Below are 19,339 nucleotides of genomic sequence, written 5' to 3'. Positions count from 1 at the left end.
GTAATATAGAGTCTCGACAGGTGACTCCCAGGCCCCAGCAGCCACATGTCACATTTCATCCCTTGTCACCTTTTCATTTCATTTTCAATGCATTACATTTCAGCCCCTCTCCACTCTGCGGCCCACCCCCCGTGATGCAAACACCTTGGCTTGAATGCTCTCTCCGTCCACCGGCACAATACACATTCCAGCCTTTTGAATTCATCACCACAGCATAGAAGAGGCTGCAGTCCGGCTATGAAGTGCAGACGTGGGAGCGGCGCTGTGCTCTCTCATTCCCTCAGTTCATATATTTCACTCATCCGCTCCGTAGACTTAAAAGATTCATATTTATGAGACCCGGTGCCGGTGTGTTGCCAAGTGTCCTAAAAGGGTACGGCAGCCCATAATAAACACAGATAAAAAATGAGTGAGTAAAAACACAGCCGTTGTCCTCTCGGTCTCCTTGACGCTCACCTTCATGCTCTTTCATTACTCTCTCTCTCCCTCCTTCCTTTTTCCCCCCCTTCTCACTGCACTTATGTTTCTATAAATGAAAGCGTGGATTGACAATAACCTGAAACCTGAGGGCAGAAGCAGGACTGTGTGTGACCTACTCTCCAGTGAATAATGACGCTCCACACAAGAGGCCTTTGGAATTTGTGCGTTTTCTTTGCTTTACCATTTGTAGCACATATTGGTGTTTTTCCACTACATGGTACATCCTCGCTTCGGCTCGACTCTACAGGGTTTGGTTGGTTTTCCATTACTTCAATGTACCTCCTCAGTGTGGGCGGGGTCATCATGAAACCGCCATGTTTTATACGAGGTACACACAAACTATTGAATTATTATTATTATTACTATTGTAATACTGGTATACTGTGGTCCATGGTGCGCGTGTACAGCGCATGTGCAAACTTCATTTCCGCCCCACCAGTAGGTGGAGTACAAGCCCCGCCCACCGAGCAGAAAAAACATTTAAACAGCAGAAGAAGCCAAGGATAGTATGTGAGCCGCTCGAACCAGACGTGTTAGAGGGAGCTGTAGCATCGTTCTCTTCTTCTTTGGTAGGAATGTGTCCTGATCCCCGCGTCCAGACAAGTACCGCCACCCGATGGTAAAGTCAAGACACTACAGGACCCTGTCGCCAGAGTATGCAAGGGATATGTGACGCGCAATGTGACGTGCAGCATGTCCCCGGACGTATACCAGGGCCTTAAAGCACTTGTTTTGGATGAACTGAACTGGCCGCCGGCTTTCAGCAGTGCTGTCACTAAACGCACCAGACCCCTCTGTAAAAAGATGAGATTTTAGACATTTCCATGCTAAATGTTGAAGATTAACTCACTTTTTCAGGATTTGTAAGTCTTTTTAACTGAACTACAGTTCGGCATTGTTCGGCGTGATTCTTGTGTCTCTTCCAGTGACAACACTCTGACCAATCAGTGCACGGCAGTCTGATGACATCACGCATAGTATCGCCTCAGAGCAGTTACTAAAAAAAGTACCAGGTACTATCGCTAATGGAAAAGCAAAATAACCGTGCTGTGCCAAGGCGAGTGGAGTCGATTAGCACAAGTGGAAACACGTCATATTTGTTCAGTCCATTAGTCCACATGCACTCACTCACCAGTGCATTATAAAGCTTCTTAAAGAACAATCCTTTTTTTTTTTTGCTGCATGTATGTTTCTTGTTTTGTTAAAGATTCTCACGTCGTCCGTCGATTGGCATCAATGTTGGTTTGATCGTGCCTCCTGTTGCCCGGAGACATTTTTGAACAGATTAATGACCCTGCACCTTAAATGATTCCCCTGCTGCTTTGAACATTTTGCTCTTAACAATAGAAAAACATTTCATTTGTCCAACAAATATAGAGTTTTCAAGATGAAGATGTAGAGGAAAAAAAATACATTCGCATTCCCAAGTGTTGGAGACGCTTCATAAATCAAATAAATATCAAGGACTTATGACGGCAACAGTAGCTTTTTATTTACAGTATCTGATCGGATTATAAGAACAACTGGTCTTAAAGGAATAGTTCAGGTTTCAACTGTTTCCATCAGTGAGTTTAAATCAATTTGATCGATTTACGCAAGTGACACAAAGTGAGACAATGCAGCTCCTGTGTTTCACCTGTAGGTGAAAGAAAAAGCCCATTTTCTTTATGGACCGTGTGTGAGCTGTTCACGAGATATTGTAAATTTAAGCGGATGAGCTAAAGTATTTAAAATCTGCATCTCCTCGTGTGCCCACTGGCATCTCCAATGTGTCCTACAGTCTGTCTGATATTCTGTCACATGACATTGAAGCTATAATTCCCAGATATGGATATATAAATGTGGATATAGACGGAGGAAAAGCTCATCACCACGGTGAAGTATAGCTACAGCATCATGGAGGGGAGGAGGGTGTGTCCAGATATAAAGAGGTCCTTGAAGAAAACGCTCCAGAGTGCATCCATCCTGTGACTTTACGGTTGACCTTTTTAACATTAACGACAACAGCCTGAAATATAGAGAGCCACAGGAAGGTGACCGTGTACAGACGCGGCACATCCAGTCTGATGGAGGTTTGCGAGGCTCTGCATGCAGGGAAGAGCAAGGTAAACTGAAGAAACTGTGGCTAAAGCAGCTGCAACAACGGTCGGGATGAAGTTTGAGGGGGGTCCACATGTTGATGTAAACGTATAAACAGTAGTGCATTTCAATATTTAGACAACTTCAGTTATTATTTCACATTTTTGACTTAATGATTTCTTTGTTACTGTATGTGGAGCAAAGAAACCGGAACATATTCACATTTAAGAAGCTAAAAAGTCAAAGAAATGTCTTTGAAAAAAGACAAAATAGTTGACGATTCATTTAGGAATCAATTAATAATATTAATAATATGATTGGATGGTGTTTTTACAGGCCTGTCTGCTCCACAGCTACCTGAAATGTTTCATTTTTGTGACGACGCATTTATTCATTGGTTACAATCGGATTTTAAAGCAATACAGTAAAAAAAAATTTAAAAAAAATGCTCCAGAAAATAATCCTTTAATTTAACTGAGCAGCTCTGGGATGTTTCCAAACCTTGAAAACCCAGATTACAGGACAGTCTCACAGATGACCAGAGCATGAGGTGTAAAGAACTGCCAGCAGAGCTCAGAGACAGATAAACAATTCTGCTGGATTGTGAACGTACACAGTGACCGTCCTCCATAATCCTCCACACTTCTTAAACAGAGGTTTGAGCCAAATGTGACCAAAAAGTCACCGCTCTGGCTGAGCTCCAGAGATGCTGTGTGAAGCTGGAAGAAACAGGAAAAGGATACTGTTGTTGTTTTCTATTCACTAGCTGGGACCATCAGTGTTTTTACCTCCTGTAGCACAACTGTTGGACAATAACCTCAAGCAAATAGCACTCAGAGCTGGCCACTAAAGAGACCAACAGGGCTGGTGTAAAAACTTTATTATTATGCTTTTTATGGCCCACTGTCTCACCTCTGTAGTATTCCACCATCCTATAATAATACATTCACGTGGCACTCGATCAGCGCCTGTAAACATATGTGAAGAGGCTTTAAAAAGTAAGGCACACGCGAGGTTAGTGGACAGCAGTGGACACTGGAGACATTTCTGGAGACGACTGTTAAAGTCGCTTCAGTTTTTTCTTGTGTCTTTTCCCTTCTAACCTTTCAGATGTGAAAATGCCAGCGCACGTGGTTTTCCTCAGCCTTTTTCTGCCATGTGGTTATTTTTGACTTACTCTCCGTTTTTACATGGTTCTAAAAGACCACGAAAACGAAACGAGATAACTATTAAGAGGAACTTTAGAGAATCGTTGTTCCTTTACCACTTTCTATCTCAGCGTTGTCCTGGATTCCTGGATAAAATTAGATAAGTCATTGACCTCCATCTTTTGAACATTTTGCAAAATTAGAATCATTCCTTTCCACAATATTTAGACACTGCACTTTAATATTCTGTAACTCATCACCACGTCCACTGCAAGTCTGTCCGTGTAGGACTCAGTCGTTGAGGCGTCGCTGCAGCAGGAAAAGATGATCCGTCTTCACTGGTGATTGAACGATTGTAAGATTAGTTCATTTGTTTTTAAATCGTTGTATGGACACTGTTCCGCGTCCAGTGCCTCAGAGCTGCTCATTTTCAAGAGTCTACAGATAATCTGTAAATCATATAACCTCTAGTCAAAATATTCTATTATTCGTTTTTTTATTATCGTTATTCATTTATTTATTTTATGTTATTTAGTGCCTGAGTTTTGTTTGGAATTGTCACTAAAAAGCAACATTCAATGGTTTCCCTGTGTTTTTACCACAATAGCCACACAACTGAATTTGACAGGACATAGAAAGAAATGTGTCCTTTTTTAGAGATGGCGCCTCTCTGTGGGCATCAGGCACAATAACAGCTGTCATTTTATCTTTATCTTAGAACCTTTCTTTTTTACTAAGTGTAATAATAATAATCATACTAATAATCAACTTTGTATAGCACCTTTCATACAAGGATTGCAGCTCAAATTGCTTCAAAATAAAAATTAGAAATAAGAAAAGAATTGAAAATACAACAATAAAACAACATAAGGTGAAATAAAAAAGGAGAAGTCGGAAGTAAAAAAGTATAAACCCTGTTATAACTTTGAAATTAAACAAAAGACGCAAATAAAACAGTAAAAGACGATACAGGGTGGAATAAAATAGAAAAAGGATTGAGTAAAGAGTTTAAAACCCCAGTTTTAACTTTAAAATAAACTACAAATACAAATAAAACAATATAGGGTGGAAAATTTTGATTAAATTACAGCATTAATCTGTGAAATATATCAATTAAAGTCATAAAGTTCCTTACAAAGAAAAAAAAAAGCCACATAGACGACACCTATTCGCCAAACTCCAAAAAATCATTGTGTTATAATTATGTGCATAATAACAAAGTCTTTTCAATTTAGATTTTCATCATCATATCATGTTCAACAAAAAAAAAATGCTCAGCCTCTACTCAGTTCACACATCATGATATAACCATGGCAACAGAGACACCTTGGAAAAAGAAGGGCAGGAAAGAAACTTGCTGTTACTGTTTCGTCCAAACCACTTTTTTTTCAAAAACTCTGTTGATTAAATTAGCAGACTTGCTGAGTAACTTCTCCTCCGACATCAAAAGTGTCTCATTAGAATAAGAGAAATATGCTCCTCACAACTTCAGGTCCGTCGACCGCACGTCACTTAACGTCCTCATCAGTGGGACTAATCGTGTGTGAGTGACACACCATGGCCCAGAGTCTGAAAACCTTCAGAAACACTGAGGAAGTGCCAGTGCTGAGACTCAGTCTAACCTTGCCTTGAGCCATGTGTTGATGAGTCATGAGTGTGACTGAAACTTCAAAGGCAGAAGATGCTGCTCCTCGCTCATCTTCACTTCTCCGGAAGCACTTTTTTTTTTCTTGACAGTTTTTGGGAAAAGAATTAAAAACTTCTCTTGGCACATTCTTGGAACGGCTTTGACCACCGTGGATCTGGGCCAAATTAAAAGCTCGTAGCATTAAGATTATTAGCGACTAACTTTGATGTGTGCGTGGTAAAAAAACAACATGACAAGTCGTGCGTAACTTTAAATCATGAACATTCACTCCAAATGAATTCACACAATGCTGATGATTACTTTAACACCTAAGCCTCAAAATGTCATTTTGCTGATTTGAACCGTAAAAAGGATCAGAAAATGATCCTGTGAGTAAGTGCTTTTGCCCATTTTTTCCAGAATAACTTTCAGTATCTGGCAGTTATTTACAATTTACTGTAAATGTAAAAATAGTGTATTAACAATTTAAAATGAAGAAAAACTAAAAGTTGTCAACTCCTCACACGAAATGTCAACTCTTGTGAAGAGTCCTCGCAAGACTCGTCGACTATTCATACGACGGGTCAACTCCTCACACGACTTGTCGACTCCTCACTCGACGAGTCAGTTTGACCTGGTAATGCTTTTTTGTCTCCGCCCGCCCCTGCCATGCTGGTGTATATGCGCTAACAATCCCTCAGTCAGATCTGATAATATTTGCTTGTTTGTTCTCAGATCAAAGATGTGGCAGACAAACAATATGACAAAGAATCAAACAGGAGCAGAATAATAACACCAGCAAGAGAATTCATCAAAGGTTACGTACTGCATCTTTAAGTCTACGGCAAAAATAACGTGCACTTTTCATCCGTTCAGGGTGATAAAATCAACACCACATCATCAGAGGGCCCTCATTATATCAGAGTTTTCACATTTAAGAGTTTCTACATCTTGGCACCATCACACACACACACACACACTCGCACATAACTAGTAATTGTGTGAGCCGTGTGCTGTGAATAAATAGCTGTAGTTTGTCTGTTGTTCCCAGACAAATGGAGGCAGGAGGAGTGTGGTGTTCCCTGTGAAACCCTGATGGATGCACAAATGAACACACAGAGGAGATGAAGTCGCATTCCGAGGCCTCCAGTGTTATAATTACAGCTCTTTCGTCCTCCTCGACAAACATAAAGGGGGGGATTTTTGTCACTCGGCGCTCACGTCCTCTTACTCCCTCTCTCTCTCTCTCTCTCTCTCTCTCCTCCACCTCTCAGCGCACAGCGTGGTGAGCTGGCATTAATTGCTCCAAAAGCTGTGGAAAGCACAACAAGTGCTTCTCATCATCCTGGTGTAATTGTGTCTGTAGGAGTTGGAGAGCACGAGAAGAAAGAGGGCTTTGTAGTGTAGTCTTACAGCTGAGGACGTGAGGCGCAACGTGGTGTGGTGGCGCCCTCTGGTGGACAGACACGCTAAAAGAGAAAAGCAGATTTACTGGGAAACATATTGTTGGTAATGATACAGTAACTGACAGACGTGTAGCTGCATAAAAGTACTTACTTTGTTATTTTTTTATTAAGAAAGGCAAATTCTTTTGGTCCCTTGTCGGTTATTTTCCTTCATTTGTGCCCGTCCACTCTCTCTTGAGATAGGGAAGGGTGGATGAAGAAGGCTGTAAAGATTCAGGATTTGTACTTATATTTTTAGTTATATATACAGAACAGAACAGAAGAGGGGAGCACACCACCTCTGACCTTCTAACCATCATCTGGAAAAGAGGGTAGATTTACACAAAGTCAGATCTCGTCACTTGTATATACTCAGTCCATTTGGTACAAATCCTATAGAATAATTCTTTTTTCTAGTACAAGTACTTTTTTTTATCACACAGCACCAAATATAGTAGTTTCTTTAAATCCTTTGAATGTAGTACACACAATTAAATACAAAACATGCACAGATCACCTCCTGTCTGCAGTTTATGGATCAGAAATTGGCCTTTTATGTACACTTCACAGTCAGTCGTATTAAATCAGTGATACAAACATGTTTGTTCATTATTCCTTTTTTTCCAAATCATTTTCAGAAATTGTCATGTGTTAATAAATAAATATGTTCTAAGCATGTAGTGGTTAGCACTTATAGGTTCTCCAGTTTCTCTCACAGTCTAAAAACATGCAGATTTGGGGATTAGGTCAATTGGACACTAAATCGAGGGGTGTCAAACATATAGCCCGTGGGCCAGAACCAGTCCACCAGAAGGCACAATTGGGCTCGCGAGATAAATTTGTGTAAACTACTGCTGTAAGAATGCTGCTGCCCCTCTAATTTTGTCCCCTGGGGTTCACATTTTTATTAGCCCCCTCTTTAGTTTCAGGAATACTACATAGATGTCATTTCTAGATCTTGACATGTTGTAATCATATGTGAAATGCTAGAAGTTTTAGTTCCAGATGTATACCTGTGACTAACTGTTTTGTACTTTGTACTGTAGATCCACTGCTCCATATAAAGGTCAAAGGCCATAATACAGTCGTTTCATGCACCTTAAACCTTATTTTACTCCTGTAGTCAGAGGTGGAGCTGTTAAATCTGAAGGATCATGAGACGATTACTGTGGAAGGAAACAAGAAGGGTTTTCTGTTCCTCTTCAGTTTACTTTTTTTTTTTTTACTATGCTACTGAATAATTTCAAAATTATTTAAAATAATAGAATACATTTACTATACTTTACTGTACTTTATTAAACTGGGAATTTAGAGTGTAGCAGCTGCAGCAGCAAGACACAGAAATATACATAGAATAAAAAATATAGTAAAGATGAGGAGTGTAATGAATAATAAATATGTAGTAAACTGTTTGTTCTGTAAATGTTGGGGTGTACAAGAGACAATAGCATTATGACTATAAAATAATAGAATGATAAAAAATATAATAAATAATGTTAGACATTTGACAAACTGATAAATGGCTACAACAGGAATCTTATCGTATCCATAACAATTGCATGTTTTTATAATCTGATATCATTAAAAAAAACTAACTAAATGCCGAATAAATAAAAGTAATTGAATATTAAAGGTAGAGAAAAATGTAAAATGATTTTCTATGAAATATTCTGGCCTAAATGTGTCATCACGTTTGAATACTTTATTCATTTGTCTTATAGTTATTTCTCTTCTTACTTATTTCAGTCTCTGTTTGCAAGTCCATAATGGTTAGCTGTTACGATCAACTGTGTGCAAATGTATTGTGATGATAACTGAGTAACTGCAGACAGGCGGAGCCGCCTCACACACAGCAGACATTTATTTTACACCTTTGTTTATTTAAACTACATAGTTACTCCCTCCTTCCTGCTGCAACACATGAAACAACCACTAAAGATAAGACGATGTCTCCATGATTAATGCACAAATTTAATTGAAGCACATTTATGAATACACTCACCGACCACTTTATTAGGTACGGCTGTTCAACCGCTTCATATAATCAGACAATTACACTGCAACCAGCTTCAGACGTTCAGAATAGTGATTTAAGTGACTTTGAACGTGACATGCAGGCATGAGTTTTTCACAACCTACTGATCTTCGGGGGGTTTCCATGTACAAGCATCTCTTGGGTTTGCCGAGAATAGTCTGAAAGCAGCAGTTCTCTGGGCACAAATCCCTCATTATCGCCAGAGGAGAATGAGCAGACTGGTTGGAAACAGTGTGTCACCCCTGCCACCTCATTGTGTGTCCTGTGTAACTAATAAAGTGGCTGTTAGAGAAGAAAGGTCATTGTCTACCACTTTATCCACCACATGAAGGTCACTGAGGTCGCTGGTGCCAATCAAGGTTGTTATAGTTTAACGAAAACTAAAATTGAAAAAACATTTCCGTTACTTCAGATTAACTGACTGAAACTGAATTGTGTGTTTATGAAACTAACTAAAATTGTAGCTAAAATGTGCTTAGGTTTTGTCTGTTATTGGGTGTGTTGACATTGGGCTCACTAACAATGTGACATGTCTCATTAAGCTTATTTATTAATATTATTCATGTTGATATGTTCATATTATACATTATATTTTTTACCTAACTGCACACTTACATCCAACCTCAGCAGTATGAAGCACATTTCTGTAGACTGTTATATTTGATTCAGGGATGGTTGTTCATTTTGTCCTAATTATGTTTTTTTTAAAATGGCATCTTTTGCTGGGTTTTTGTCATAATACATAGTATAAACTTTCTGACTCCTGCACCTGGCAAATACTCCATATTAGGGCTGCAACTAACGATTATTTTCATAATTGATTAATCTGTTGAGTATTTGCTCGAATAATAGAGTCTTCGCTTGGTCCATAAAATGTCAGAAAATGTTGAAAAATATTGATCAGTGTTTGTCAAACCTGGAAATGATGATGAACGGTGTTCACAGATATCTTGTTTTGTCCACAAATCAAAATGATTCGGTTTTAATGATTTCTTTGTTATGTGAAACAAAGAAAATATTCACATTTAAGAAGCTGAAAAATCACAGAAACTGGTTTTAATTTTTTAGAAAACACTCAAACCGCATAATTGACTATCAACATAGTTAGACGATTAATTCAGTAATCAATTAATGATCGGTTTAATTGAGTAATAATTACAGCCCAACTCCATTACACAAAAAACTAACATAAAAATTAAACTAAATGCAAGCATTTACAAAAAATCAGGGACACACAGAGACAAACAACCGTCCACTGTCACATCGTCGGTCAATTTAGAGTGTCCGATATTAGAGGTGGGAGGAAACCGGAGAACCCAGAGAAAACCATTGTATCTAACCACTACACCAACCATGTGGCCTAGGGGCTATTATTGTTTTATTTCTGTAATTAATCAGTGTGTATGATCCTCTGTGTGTAAAGCATAGATGTAGTGCATACATAGGAAATACACAAAACAAGATGGTTGCGCTAAACATGGGTAATTTTTATTTAGCTTGCGAGTTACCTAGAGGAGAAAACTGTCACATTCTTGCAGTTGATGTCTTGCCGTCTTGGGGAAGCCCCCGTTCAAGCTGAGCAGGAGGGGTGGTCGTGTGGGAGGGTTTTCCCAAAAGTGCTAAGAATTGTTGAGGACAGACAGTCTGATTGAGCCTGAGGTACAGTCGAGTACATCAACGTCAGATTCCTATCAGAGCAGCAGGTTTCTCCTCAGACAAATGCACTTCAGAATGACAGAATCACAAGACAGAGCGAGAGAAAAATCAAACGAAAAACAAAAAGGTGTGCACTGGCCGGCGCGTGCCAACCCACTGCATAACTGTATCTTTTGGTACATAGAAACAGATGCAGAGAGGAAGGGAACAGGTCGAGAGAGAGAAAGAGAGAGGATACATCCAGTGATTGGCATGAATGTGGCTGTTTCATCCCACCTGTCAATCACACGCAGCCTCCGTCACATGGCTAAAACACAAATTCAAGTACAAGATTAATTTAAACGTAATATCAGATTTAATTCTCCTCGGGAGCCAGTGAGGCTCGCCAATATCCCAAACATTTGAGGCATTAAAAAAATTACAAATAAGCCTGGTGAAAACTGGTCTGACTCCTCGGGGGTTAGTCAGTTAGTCGCTCACAAACAAAATCAAAGAGTAACAGAGTTAGAGAGTTAAGGGTACTGGTACAGGCCGTTTAGAAGGACTGAAAGTGCTTAAAAGACAGAGTTCTCAAAGTGGGTTCATTTTTCTTGTGAGACGGGGAGACACAGGGTTTTGACGCCACCGGTCAACAGATACAGATGAGTCCATCTATTGTCGTGTTCAAGTGTTCAGATACGTTGTCGTCTTCGGTAGGGAAGAGATTGCAAGAGATTGTTGCTTCTTCCCCCTCCTGGTTAGGCAAATTTTTATTTAAGGTCCTACATCGTTAGTGTTGCACTTGAAGCAGGCGGCTCTCGCTTGAAGGTTACTGTTTATTTCTATTGCGCTCCTGGGAAGAGAAAACAAGAGCAGAGAGAGAGAGAGATGATCAGTGGATGAACATGAGAGCGACTCACCTCCAGGAGATGACCAGAAGCTGTTTATGAAGGCGATTGATTTTAGTAACGTTTTTGTCATGAACTGCTCTCACTGAGTTTGCACTACTCTGCAAAGTGATCCTCCACTTGTCTTGTATTGATATTTGTTTTGAGGATTTCTTTGAGCTATAAATAGAAGAATTCAATTATCATCTTAAAATAGAGAATGCTGTTACAGCCCGAGATCGTTTTTGTTACTGTTGAACTGTTCACATTCCTTTGAATGTGAATGTAAATGGTATTAAAACGAACTAATAATACAAAATGTGAAAGTTAAGACTCAATACAAACAGTAACTTTGCCTATTGTGACAGTTACACAGTAACAATGGGACATCCCTCTTTCTACAGGAAGTACTCGTTTCGAAACCTGTTTTCAGTGATTTCATTTAAAGCTCAGAGTGGAAGACCCACACAATGTTTGCATATGGAACTAAATGTTGTAAAATCAAATTAGATGAGACCCTTTTGGCTACCGTTGTCAATGTAGCTATAAAGATAAACATTATGCTGGCTGGAAAACTAATCAATCACTTAGCACTTAAGTAATGATACTCTCTCTCTCTCTCTCTCTCTTTAGAGTCTTGACATAAATAAGACACCATATATCAAGAGAGTATCCTGTTTGAAAGTTGTCTCAGACTTTTGGAACCAAACGCTGGGAGCTGTGTTTACACTTGAGGCATGAGACTGCAACTATTCACACAGCACAATGTACAGTATCTTCAAAATCCTGAGTAACCATAACACACCTCAAATATCAAGTAATCCAGGGAGTGTCCTGGATTACTTGATATTAACAGGCAGAAGAGACAAAACTGTCCTTGGATCACAGATGAATAAACCTTTAAGGTGGAAAAATATCCCAAACAAGACTGTGCGCCATACCACACAAAACCATACCACATAACTTGATATTAGGACTGATTTTTAAGTAGTGAAACTCAATTGTAGTGCAAAGATAAAGCCAATTACATCTTTATTGGTACAACACAGCTATAACCATAATCCTGTGCAAGGATCAAACCTTATTACAGTACATCCATTCATACATCGTATCATTTGCTAAATTGCTGATAAAATCCTGGAACAATATTTATATCCAAAGTGATCTTAAACACTATGGGAGCTGGTTTTCTGTATTTGAAGGCTCACAAAAGTTCAGAAGGGACAAGACCAAACAATAGAGAACAATTAACCTTGTCAGGCAAAGTAGGACGAGGCCTCAGACAGGCCCATGCTGTCATGTGTGAGGTCAAGGCTACAAAAAGCTGCACAACACAATGCCTGCACCATGCAGGATGAAACAGGCTTTCTACTGACAGGTTGTTTTCAGAAGCCTGAAAACATTGACTTGAAATATTTATGAGAAAGCATCCCAGTGCATATTAACAAGGTCAGCAATGAGGAGTCAATACAGCATCAATGAAGCACCAGTGGAGGGGGAATGAGAAAAAAGCAGGAAGCGGGTCATGAGGGTTTTCTAGGCGCAATTAGATTAGCATAATGGTGAATCTAGGAATAGATGCAGCCGAATTCTTGCAATGACAACATGTTATTCTCTCCTTGGATGCCGTTTTCCTCCACAGTAGCATCCCACAGAGTTTCGAGTACTTAGACAAACATTTGTGGTGCACCACTGTTATTACCATTGGAACATATTTAGTTTACCCTCTGAGGGAGCACGCCTGCACTCTGAGTGCGCTCTTCAGAATTATGTGCACTGACAAACACAATCAAGTATTGCTATCATGTTTTTTTTTTTTTGCTGGGAAACATTTTCAGAATCAACACTTTCAGAACATCTAAGGCAAGCCGTACCGTGCCGTGCCAACTCTGAGGCATGCTGCAGCCAGTTTGCAGGCCAAGGGCTTATGTTGTTAAAGACTAATAAAGCACGGGGAGCCTGTGGAGAGCAGAGAGGCTTGGTGTTCAAAGGGAGATCAGAGCATACATCTGCCTTTGTCTGAGAGAGAGAGAATGCTAGGAATGTGGGCTATTTCAAGAAACCTCAATGCATCTAAATCCACTTGGGCACATCATCGAAATCTCAACAGCACAAGATGGCTGATGAGGAATCAGTGATTCCTGAACCTGCTTATGAGTAATGGTGGCATATCAGCCCGCTGACAGTCCCCTGTGTACTTCCTTTTTTTATTAGTCTGTTCATTCAGCAACATGATGTTACAATCTTAGTCTAAAAGTGGGTGCAACAAGATCAGCCATTGATGGTTTATCATAAAGTGAAAGTTGACCTGAAGTATTTCATGAATACTAACAAGCTTTTTACAAATGCCATGACTCACTCGTGTGTTTATCTTACCTTCCTCATAGCCTCCTCCTCTTCCTGACGTTTCTCATAATGTGCAAAATCATCAAAGATTGAGGTGGTATGCTTGTAAGTGGCGATAATTTTAAGCACTTGTTTAGCCTTCTCCAGAGGCACTTCCTGAGTGTCCCTGGAGTTGGTCACTGGCTTGTTGTCATTGTTCTCCAGCCGGATGTGTCGCAGCTGGTTGTTGGGCACGTCTTTGATGAAAACCCATTTCACCTCAAACTTGCCCTTCCACTTGTCCTGAGACCAGACACCTGCATAGGCATTGTAGTCCACCGGTGAGCGCATCTCTGCCACACCGCAGAAGTGCCCACTGCCGTTGACGCTGAACAACAGGTACAGGGGTCCCTTGTTGCCCAGTGAGCGATAGGCACCATCCAGGCGTTTGTTGCCATGTTCTGTACTGCACCAGATAGAATATTTGATTGAGCGGTGGATGTCATCTTCCGAGTAGCTCTTGATAATGAAAACACGTCCATTTTTCAAGTTCCAGTCAAAGTCTTTGGGGTTGTAGTTGTTGAGGGCACGAAGTTTCTCCAGCACAGGATGCACTTCTCCAGAGCAAGGGGAGGCACTAAGGGGGACTCCCCCACTCAGTCCAAAGCCTTCACCCCGGTTCCTTGGAGCTACCCAACGGTTGGGGGGTGGACCGGGGTGCTGGGGTTGTTGCTGATGAGGGTTATGTGGGGGGCCAGGCTGAGGGGAGGTGCAGATGTGGGGCCAGGGGCAAGATGCTGGGGTGTGGGGGGACTGGAGAGACTGAAGCTGGAAGGGTTGGTGTTGGTGTTGGTGATGTGGTGTTGGTGTTGGTGTTGGTGTTGGTGTTGGTGCTGGGGCTGATGTTGAGGCTGATGGGACAGGTGTTGAGGCTGATGGGACAGGTGTTGTGGCTGATGGGACAAAGGGTTCTGCAGTAAGGGTTGGGAATGGGCTAGGAGAGGCTGCTGCACAAGAGGCTGTGGGGGCATCATAGTCTGAGCTAATGGGGATTTATTAAGTGAGCCCTTATCGTCCCAAGTACCAATGTTCATATTGTGCTTTATGGGGGGCGGGGGAATGGTGGCGAGTCCACTCATCCCCATGTTGGCTTTGGGTTTGACCTTGGGCTGTGGCTTGGCTGGCTTCTTGGCAATGGCTGCCCAGGAGGCAGGTTTAGGTGCTGCCAAGCTGACAGAAGGAGGGAGGTTATTGGCTGCCATACTGGTCATACCTGTGGTGCCTCCTAAAGGTGACCCCACAGTTTTGGTGACAGCTGCTACCATATCTGTACCTAGTTTTAGCCCTGCCATACCCTGCTCAATGCTATTCAGTACCGGCACCTTACTGAGCTGGGTGTCACTTCCAAAACCTGCTTGTCCATCCGTGATGGCTCGACCGAGTGAGCTGGGGGCATAACCATAACTATTGCTGTAGACTGAGCTTTGTGTGGACTGTCCCTGAGAGACACTGGTACCCCAGGTGGAAAAGTCTGCATTGCCAGGGAAGAAGTTGAAGCCATGCTGGCCGAGGAATGGAGGGGTATTCCCCAGAGCTCCTGGCTGGCTGAACACACCATCAGGGATGAAGTGCGGCTCACCATTGCTCATCTGTCCATAAGTTGTAAGGTAGGGCATTGGAGGGTCTCCTGCTGTGGACCAAGCAGCCTCTCCCAGAGAGTAAGGGAAACCAATAGATGGAGCATAGTAGCTGGGCATGTAGGGGTCAGACATTGGTGGATAGCTGTTACTCTGTAAAGAAACAAACAAAAACCAAGGGACAATATATTACTATACAGACAGATAACAGATATACTGTACATTGTAATTAAAAGGTACAGTAAGCAGGAATTGTTTGGGCTTGTTCCACACACTGATGTAAAAAACTTCCTATGCTGCAAATAAACCCACAAAAGGAAATAGTCTAACAGAATTTCAGACAATAAATGCTGTAAAACATGTCATTATCGACAAAGAGATTCAGAGATGGGGAGATTGCCTCAATTCATCTGTCGCATATGAAATAAGTCTGTTGGTCTGTGTTCAGGACAGAGAACAGCAACTGCAAAACATGAGAATTTTAATATCCTGGGGGTGAAATTCAACAATCAACTGTTTCTCTAGTGATCTTGCCTTACTGCAGTTTTTGATTATGAACTTGAGGACAGACCATAAACACAGACTGTCACACAGACTACATTATGATGCACTGTTACCTGATTTGTCTGGCCGCTTAAATAAGGCTCAAAATCATCATCATTCACACCATCCTTTTGATGCATTGATCCGTTTTGCACTATAGATGGAGAGAAAGAGAACATTATAGCATAGTATATGGTACAATATATAGAATATGTAAAACTGCAGTTCGTTGATTATATTTTTCTAACTGATTTTGAGGCTTGGGAAACACCAATTCATAACTTATTATCCTTATCCTAATTTTATGACATTTTATGGACCAAAAACTAATCGGTTAATTGAGAAAATAATCATTAGTTGCAGCCCGAGCTAATTGTACAAAATAACAGCCAGCACTGACTAGGCATGGGATTATATGAACAATTCATGTGACAAACATTCTGAACAAAATAATTATGAATCACAATATTAGTGAAAGGACATGTGTAAGAGCATGCTTTAAAAAATAGGGTTTACGGTTTTTTCTTTAGATTAATTTTCATAAATAGGCAAACCCTTCTGTCCATACTCATCTCTTGATTTGTATCAGTAAACTTTCAGAACAAAAATATTACTAAGGTATCTTCAGGAGTTGTCAACTGGATTTGCTTGATCAGAGGAGTAGTGGACGAGAAGTGAAAACAACTTTAACTTAACTCATGCAAGTCCAGTTGCCTACAGATAACTCCTGAATATGAGGACTATGACCTGAATGACTGAGAACCTTCACAGATATTACCAAGATACATATTTGAGTGAAAATTAAATCATGAGGTCCTGGAATTACTGAAAAAATGCCTTTCCTAGTTTGTGACTACCGTGCTGTTTAAAATTTATCAAAGTATAATCATCTTCAATTGCAATATAACAAAGGTTTGATGTTACTGTGTGATATTCCCCTACATTGTCCCTATTTAGCTGTGTTTCCATCATGGTACAGTTTGGTTTGGTACAGTACGGTACGGTATAGAATGGTAAAGCCCTAGACGGGGTGTGCGCTGTGCTCCATGGCCACATCAGTGAGATACGTCATGTGGTGCCATATCGGTGCGACGCCGACGGAGACTAGAAAAGCGCTATATAAATACAGACCATTTACTGTACCATTACTGTGGTAGCCCAAGGGAAGGGTTCCCGAAAAATGGAACAGTTGGGACTAGTTAATTTGGTACTATTTCTAATGGAGATGCAAAAAAAATTTCTGTATTGTACCAAACTGAACGGTTCCACTCAATGGAAACACAGCTTCACTGACCATAGACATGCACAGTTATCCTGTCCCCCTGTGGCCAAGTAAGGACCTTCTGAAAGACATATGTTATTATGTAACATAACATAATGTTATTTTTTTTTGTATGTGGCACAAAAGCATAATTTCTCAATTGAAATAATGAATAATGAATAATGAATAATAATTGTATTTTTTCCCCCAATGAATAATTATGAGTGGTGCCTCTTTTCACTTGAGCCCCAGCCCCTGTAATGTCTGTGAATGCCAGTGGCACGGACAAAACATTTTAAATACAAACTTCTGCTCCCTTAATAAAAATCACAGTTAATTAAAATAAAAAAAACAGAATCCTCACCTTTATTTCCTTGTCCTTTAGGTCTCTGAAATAATGGACAGAAGAGGGAGAGAGAAAAAAGAAATGAGAGTATGGTCAGGAAACAAGGAAACATGTCAGTACACAAGGCCTGGTTCTGAGAACAACACGGATTAACATAAGAGCAGGCGCGAGCCCTCATCAGCCCGGATGTTCACATTCACAGGTTGCTTCGCGGTATTGACCGGATGTCAAACGCGGTGACATCCAGTAAACGATGCCGCATTGGCAACCGGCTAAAGCCGGAGTGGGTAGGCAGTACGTGCAGTTGGCCTACATTAGGGCTAAAAAACGCTACCACAAAAAAACCCATCAAACACTTTAATTGGAGCCTGTTTGATCCGGCAGTCCGAACCGGATCAAACTGTTGTCGCTAAAAGTTTCCCTTTTTTCCGCCTGTACAGCTAAATCCACGGCACGGTTCCGCTGACAGAACACGAACCTGATCCACTGAGGTCGCAGACATCCTCCAGGAACCGACACTGATCGCTGTTAGTGAGATTGTCCACGGCTTCCCCTCTTTCCTGCCTACCTCTCTGTCTGTCTCTCTGTGTCTCTGTCTCTGCACTTCACCGCTCTCCTGGCTCGTCCCTCGGTTTTGTCCAATCACTCTGTTAATGTTACAAAACAGAGGCTTTCTTTTTCCCCTCCCGTGTTCCAACAAAACAGCCGACGACGATGATGTGCCTCTCCCACGGCGGTGTGAAACGGTGACTCGGGCGTCGGTTGTGAGTGCGTGCGATCCAGCCACAGACGGTGGTTTTGGGTTTTTTTGTCAGTCAATGTGAAACTGACGAGTGTCTTACTGGAATATCCCTCACCATATTCCACAATGGCGGACAGCAGGCTTCTTTACTCCCGCTTCCGTTCCGTTCTGCTGCTCCGTGACCTTCCGCCTGTGACGCTCTGAGTCATGTAACAAAACTGACACTTCACATGACTGTCACAGTCAAACTAGTCCACTCAGAGGATACTAGCTCTGTTTGTTTGTCAATTACACTTAAAAGAATATACACACACACACACACACGCACAGTCCCCCTGCTGTTTAATCTCTCTGGTTTAGATTGAACGAGAACTTAAATTGGGGGAATATTTGGACAAATAGTTAATTTGATTTCGAAATAAAAAAGATATAGATGGATGGTTTTTATCTCAAACACACATATGACAACACATTTACATCTCGTCACATGTTTACTGTAGTTAAAACAGCCTAAATAAATAACTATAATACTAAGTACTCTTTTCAGCAACATGGAAATACAAATAGAGAAAGTTAGAAAAGGTAAGATGCATAACAGTTATAAAAGGTTTTAGATGGGTTTTATAAAATTATCTCCAAATTTGACCTGAGGGAGCGTTCATGTGCATTTTGCACGTCAGGAACTCGTATTTACCATAATTCTGATAGAACATGAAAGCAGCATAAGTCCTTCTCACTACAACCATTAATACTTAACACTTTCCAATGACTAACCAATGCAGTAGAAGCATTTGTTTTCAAGCAGTTGACATAATTTTAGATCTTTTGTGTGTTTTACCATTGACATGAAGCCATTTTTTTACAAAAATGCTATAGCCTACTGGTCTAGGTTTGCTGATAACTTGAGTTGGGAATATTTCCCACTCCAGGATGAACTGACTGTGAGGAGGCTTTCAAAATTAATAGATTTCACCTTGGAGTAGCTTTAGAAAGTCCAAATAATACCATTTGACTACTTTTTTCAAAGTTAAATACTTCATCGGAAGCACTTGTGAATGCACTCACAGCTGGCAGAGCACTAAATATTGTTTAAATTGATAAATGATATCTTGACAAAAGCAGCAGAGGGAGTTTCTGCGGCTCCTCTGA

At 40.8% G+C, this 19,339-nt stretch overlaps 1 protein-coding gene across 1 annotated transcript; it reads right to left on the bottom strand.

Moving 5' to 3' along the window:
- Window positions 1-10,280: 10,280 nt before the first annotated feature.
- Window positions 10,281-18,085, bottom strand: ythdf3 (YTH N(6)-methyladenosine RNA binding protein 3). The gene is made up of 6 exons (XM_044036690.1): window positions 17,927-18,085; window positions 17,467-17,491; window positions 15,916-15,995; window positions 14,566-15,451; window positions 13,713-14,509; window positions 10,281-11,302 (listed from the first exon to the last, which is right to left on the bottom strand). Exons 1-6 carry the CDS (start codon window positions 17,948-17,950, stop codon window positions 11,279-11,281), a joined length of 1,836 nt encoding a protein of 611 aa, XP_043892625.1. The 5' UTR covers window positions 17,951-18,085; the 3' UTR covers window positions 10,281-11,278.
- Window positions 18,086-19,339: the final 1,254 nt, after the last annotated feature.

Source organism: Solea senegalensis, linkage group LG1 (genome assembly GCF_019176455.1).
Source record: "Solea senegalensis isolate Sse05_10M linkage group LG1, IFAPA_SoseM_1, whole genome shotgun sequence".
NCBI lineage: Eukaryota > Metazoa > Chordata > Actinopteri > Pleuronectiformes > Soleidae > Solea > Solea senegalensis.
Note: the sequence above shows the minus strand (reverse complement) of the source record. Positions and strands in the feature narration are given on the sequence as shown.